This window comes from Pseudoliparis swirei, chromosome 13 (assembly GCF_029220125.1).
Source record: "Pseudoliparis swirei isolate HS2019 ecotype Mariana Trench chromosome 13, NWPU_hadal_v1, whole genome shotgun sequence".
In the NCBI taxonomy this organism is placed as follows: Eukaryota; Metazoa; Chordata; class Actinopteri; order Perciformes; family Liparidae; genus Pseudoliparis; species Pseudoliparis swirei.
Window position 1 is genome coordinate 3,035,287 of NC_079400.1, and position 5,096 is coordinate 3,040,382.

At 40.5% G+C, this 5,096-nt stretch overlaps 1 protein-coding gene across 1 annotated transcript; it reads left to right on the top strand.

The window, feature by feature from the left end:
• Positions 1-2,349: 2,349 nt before the first annotated feature.
• On the top strand, positions 2,350-4,595 carry LOC130203929 (leucine-rich repeat-containing protein 51-like). The gene is made up of 4 exons (XM_056430390.1): positions 2,350-2,401; positions 2,842-3,047; positions 3,762-3,910; positions 4,448-4,595. Exons 1-4 carry the CDS (start codon positions 2,350-2,352, stop codon positions 4,593-4,595), a joined length of 555 nt encoding a protein of 184 aa, XP_056286365.1.
• Positions 4,596-5,096: the final 501 nt, after the last annotated feature.

Sequence of the window (5,096 nt, forward strand, 5' to 3'; positions counted from 1 at the left end):
CGATTAAACCGTCTCCAGAACGCGCTGCATGATCATTAAACTTTTGTTGCTGCATGTTGGTGAACACAACAGCTGCGCATGCTGGTTCAACCTGCAGGATTCGCCCGTGGGTGTTCTCCTGCTGCTGTTTTTTTTTTTTTCAACACATTTTATATGCTGATTATCTTGCAGCCTACAGCACATCCTCTAACTTCACTCTATCTCTAAGCACATTCAGTACATTCAAACTAAATGTCATGCAATCAGTTAGCAGTTTGAAAAACGACATTGCGCTGCATCAGTTTCATATAGTGTGTCGCTGTAGTAGATGAGGGTTCATGTCACTCAAGGGCAAGTAGAGGGCATTTTCAGAGGGAGAACAGAGCACCGCCCATTCAGTGGAATCCAAGTATTTCCATCAGGACTGGACATAAGCCTGCATCATGAGGGATTCTGGGAGTTTTGGGCTCATTAATACATATTACGAAACATTTTCACAGGCGTGGTTCACATCGTCTGACACCCTAGAAATCTAATCACCCCCAGAGTCCTTGACTCTGTCTCGTGTAAGCCTGACTGTTTTTTTCTGCAACTTATTGAAGGACTGCACTTACTTCTTCAATGTGATGCTATTGTGCTATTAGGAAAGCAATATAACACACACACACACACACACACACACACACACACACACACACACACACACATACCAGCATCTTGAATGAGCGACATGGTGAGGAATAACAAAATCTGATCCCTGTAATTTTCCATCATTATCTCAAACCTCTGTCAGCTACTCTTTTTAAACTCGTCCTCCATCTGCCCTCTCAAACTCAGATTTAACCCGCACAAAGTTAAGTGCTCTCCCAAAAAACAACAGCATATAGACACATTGATATGAAGTTATATGGACGATGCAGACCCGGTTAGCTTGACCTCTGCGTGTTTAGATTGTTGGAGGAATCTGCAGCACCTGGAGGCATCCCACCGGAGCAGAGGCAGGACGGCCTGAGGTTGTCGGTGCGTTTGAACTCAGGGTTTCCTTGCTTTAGGCGACTGAGACGCTCACTGAGCCGCTGTTCAGTTGGGGCTGCAGTTCTCGTGTCACTGGGATTCAAACTCGCAACTTTGTTCAGTCTCTGTACTATTTATAGTGTGTATTCATTCTTCATAACCACTGTTCCTTAGAGACTTTACTGGAGACAAGTTACCAAATAGTATTGCTATTGTTGGGTTGCTCTTAATCATGACTGATATTTATTTTTTTAAATCAATGGCTTTCTGACTTTGGGGAATTTTACCGTGAAAACAAATTAACTGTGAAAAGCGAGGGTTAAGTATTCGGTCACCTTTATACTTTTCTTACTTAATGAAGTTTAAAGTGGGTGGATAATCGAGCCGTACTGTATTATGATGTATTGCACCAAACAGTGATTCATTCAAACAGGAAATAGAAGGACTTTTATTCCGATTTTTTTGCACAAACCTAATAGACTTCTAGAATTACCGGGAATAGTTGGAGATTTTGTAAATTTTGTACATTTTGATTTGTCTCACCAGCAGTCAGATAGGAGAGAGAAACAAGTTTATATGCATCAGGTTAAGAGATTAATCAGAATCGACCAAAGAGGAAGAAATCCAGCCACAACAAACCCTTCACGGGGAAAAAAAGTGAAGAACCCTTCAGGAGAGCAACAGAGGAGGATCCCTCTCCAGGATGGACAGGTGTCATAGATGTCATGTGACCAGAAGGAATCATTACACACTAATTAAAACACAGGAACAACACAATGAATATGACAGAGCGTGTGAATAGTTGGTAGTCGGCATATTCCAGGCAGATGGAGGTCGGTTACAGACGCAGGTTTACAGTCAGCCAGACGATCACCACAGGCCAACGAATGCTGCCAAACAGCGAATACAGAGTCAGTTTTACCAGATGTGTGAGGTCACCAGATAGAAAGCTCCTGATTGAGTTAACGAGCCGCAGCTGTGCCAGCAGGTGTCTGCTAACGAGAGTCAGGTGATTGAGGGAGGGGACTCGGGGGAGTCAAACCAAATGAACTAACGCAGGTTTTAAAAAGGATAAATATAATGAATTTGAATTGATCCTGTGTGAGTGAGATAACTCAAGAGACAAATGTCAGTTGTTTTGTTGTTGCCTTTTTAATTTTGTTTTTAAAGGTTGAACATAAAGTTAATCTAAAGTCCCTTTGAGGAAAAGAAGTGTTGTTCGTTGCTAGGAAACAGTTTCCTTTCGTACTTGTTTTGGGTTATTTCGACTCATGTGTTTATATTTAGCACTGTAAAAAGGTTTCATCTGACCATGTTATTGTTTCTGAAGACCCGTGAAGATCTTCAGACTTAAACATGTATGGCCCTAAAGTGGATCTATCATTTAACGATATCACCAATGCCTCAGGTAACATGGTATTTTATTTCCTCTCATTGTTCTTTATACATCTCTACAGTTTTCATCGACACTGAGCTTTGCGGTATTAACTGTTGAGCATTTATCATAAATCAACATGCCATGGAGAGGTGCTGTTTTTAGCCGATCTGCTCTTCTAGTTAATTACATCTTTTCGTGGAGTGTTCTTCCTTGACACGTGTTTCAGTCGCACATTTCAAGTTACAGTGATGAAAGTGTTGTTTCTTTTTTTGTAGCTACTGTCCCAAACACAATATTTTAATGAATAGGCACCGAATTATACTATCGTCAATAATCTCTCATAAAATATCCTACAAACCATAACCTGTGTAATGAACTCAAACTGATTAAACATGCATATAAATGAAAATATTCAAGAAAAATGTGACCCTTCTTTATTTTCACTGTAACTGCTTTTTCTTGTGTTTTAGGTGCACTGTTGGTGGTACCCCGAAATGGCCAGCGGCCTTTAAAAACAAACTCTCAGGGGAAGTACCTGAGCCGCTCCTTGTGTCTCAGTAACAACAGCATTTCAAATCTTGCTGGCCTTGAGCACATTTGGGAACACTTTCTGGCTCGACCGTGGAACATTGGCTGGCTGGACCTGTCGTTCAACCAGATCACAAGCATAGACCCGGTTTGACTTCCTCTTCTCATGCCTTGTGTCAGGCACCTGCACAGACATTTTGGGGGGCAGGTGCTCAAACCCCCCCAAAAAAGGGCACCTATTGCCCAAAATTTTTTCTGACAGAGCTGAAACATCATCAGCATTACACTAATTCTGCGGTCCTCGACCTGCGTTTCCTCTTGGCAGGATGAGACGGCTAGCTTACATTTTCCTTATGAATAAATATGAATTATTACATGGCAACGACAGTACAAGAGTTCTGATTGGCTAACGGGTACTCATGTAAAAACATATATTTAAAAAAAGCCCCGTCAGATATCAAAAAACATTTGGAGGGAATTGATGACGGAGAAAGTATTTTTTATTAAATACTGATGAATGAGGAACATTTTTTCCTCCGTTTTCTCATCCAGGGCAAAAGGGGAGGAGCTTGAGCACCACTAGGGCTCCATCTGTGCACGTGCCTGCCTTGTGTGTTTCTTAGCTTTTTGACCCACATTCACTGTCAGTATTGTCACAAACAATGTTTGAAAAATGTAAATATGTTGATATAATTTGCAGTATACTTCTTTACAATACACATTTTATTATAATGAATGCATCTCTTTTAAGGAGGCTGCAATTTGACCAAATATATCACTTTCTTTCTTTTTACCAGTGTTAAACCCGATTGACTTCATGTCTTAAATCTGGCTTCGGCTCATACAGGTGTTTGTGTTGCAGGTTGTGTGCGAGCTGCATGAACTGCGTGTGTTGTACCTTCACGGAAACGGCATCTGGGAACTGTCAGAGGTTGACAAGCTGAGGGAGCTGCAGTATCTACACAACATCACGCTGCATGGAAACGCCATCGCAGGAAACAACAAATACAGGTGGCGATATCCCTTTCTTTCAGTTTACACAGATGTTATCCCAACATCACTCACACACACACACACATTCTGAGCTAGGTTTTTGGCTGTAACATGCTTCAATTTGCAGCAATTGATCGTGGGTCATAAAATGAGTTGAATTTATTTGAGCAAAGAGAACCAGAAAGAACCAAACCTATTATAGTTAGTCAAGTTGGAGCTACATTGATCTACTTTACGTTTAGATTGACTAATGGTTCCCAAAAAAGATACGGGGGTCATCTGCATAACAACACACACGAGGTTTCTTCATTGGTTAGATGCCTCAAGCATTCACTTTTTGATTGAATCTCATTACATATTATAACGCTTGTGAAATACCAGGAAAGTACAGACAAGGTCTACTTAGCATCCTGTCAACTGAAAGAATATCTTTTTTTATTCAACATTTAGACTTTATTAGATGGAGCCTGGAGTTACTTGTGTGTGTGTGTGTGTGTGTGTGTGTGTGTGTGTGTGTGTGTGTGTGTGTGTGTGTGTGTGTGTGTGTGTGTGTAGGAAGCATGTAATTTCCACCCTGCCTCAGTTGAAGATGATGGATTTCAGTTCTGTGACTCGCGACGAGCGAGTTTTAGCGAATGTTTGCCGAGACTGGAGCGGCCGTGGCAAAGCCGAGAAGCCTCCAGCGACCGCCGGCAGTTCATGAAGTCATTCATTTAATTAATGGATTTGTAACTCTCCTCCTGGAATAAATACTTTCCCCCCAAAATAATCTGATCCTGATGAATTGAGTAATTAAATGATGCCAGTAGCTTTATTGATATAAAGTATTTTTGACTGGAGAGAACAAATATGATAAAATAAGTAATATCCAGTTAGTATGTGTTGACGATATGACGTGTACATTTATTCTCATATATATTTAGTAAGAAAAAAAGCATTGTGTGTTCATCAAATGTTGCATTATGTTTGTGTGTTTACAGATATTACAGTTGTTTTTTAGGACAGATACAGGAGAACATTCCTGCCGACGGCTATGAGGCTCTACAACCTCTTGCCAGATCATAGTGCAATAACTACAATAATAACTTAATATTTACACTGTTGATCTGCACTTCACACATTTCATTTATTTACACTACACACATATTTCATTTACACTACACACATACACACACTTTGCATTTTGCACACTGTCTATATTTAA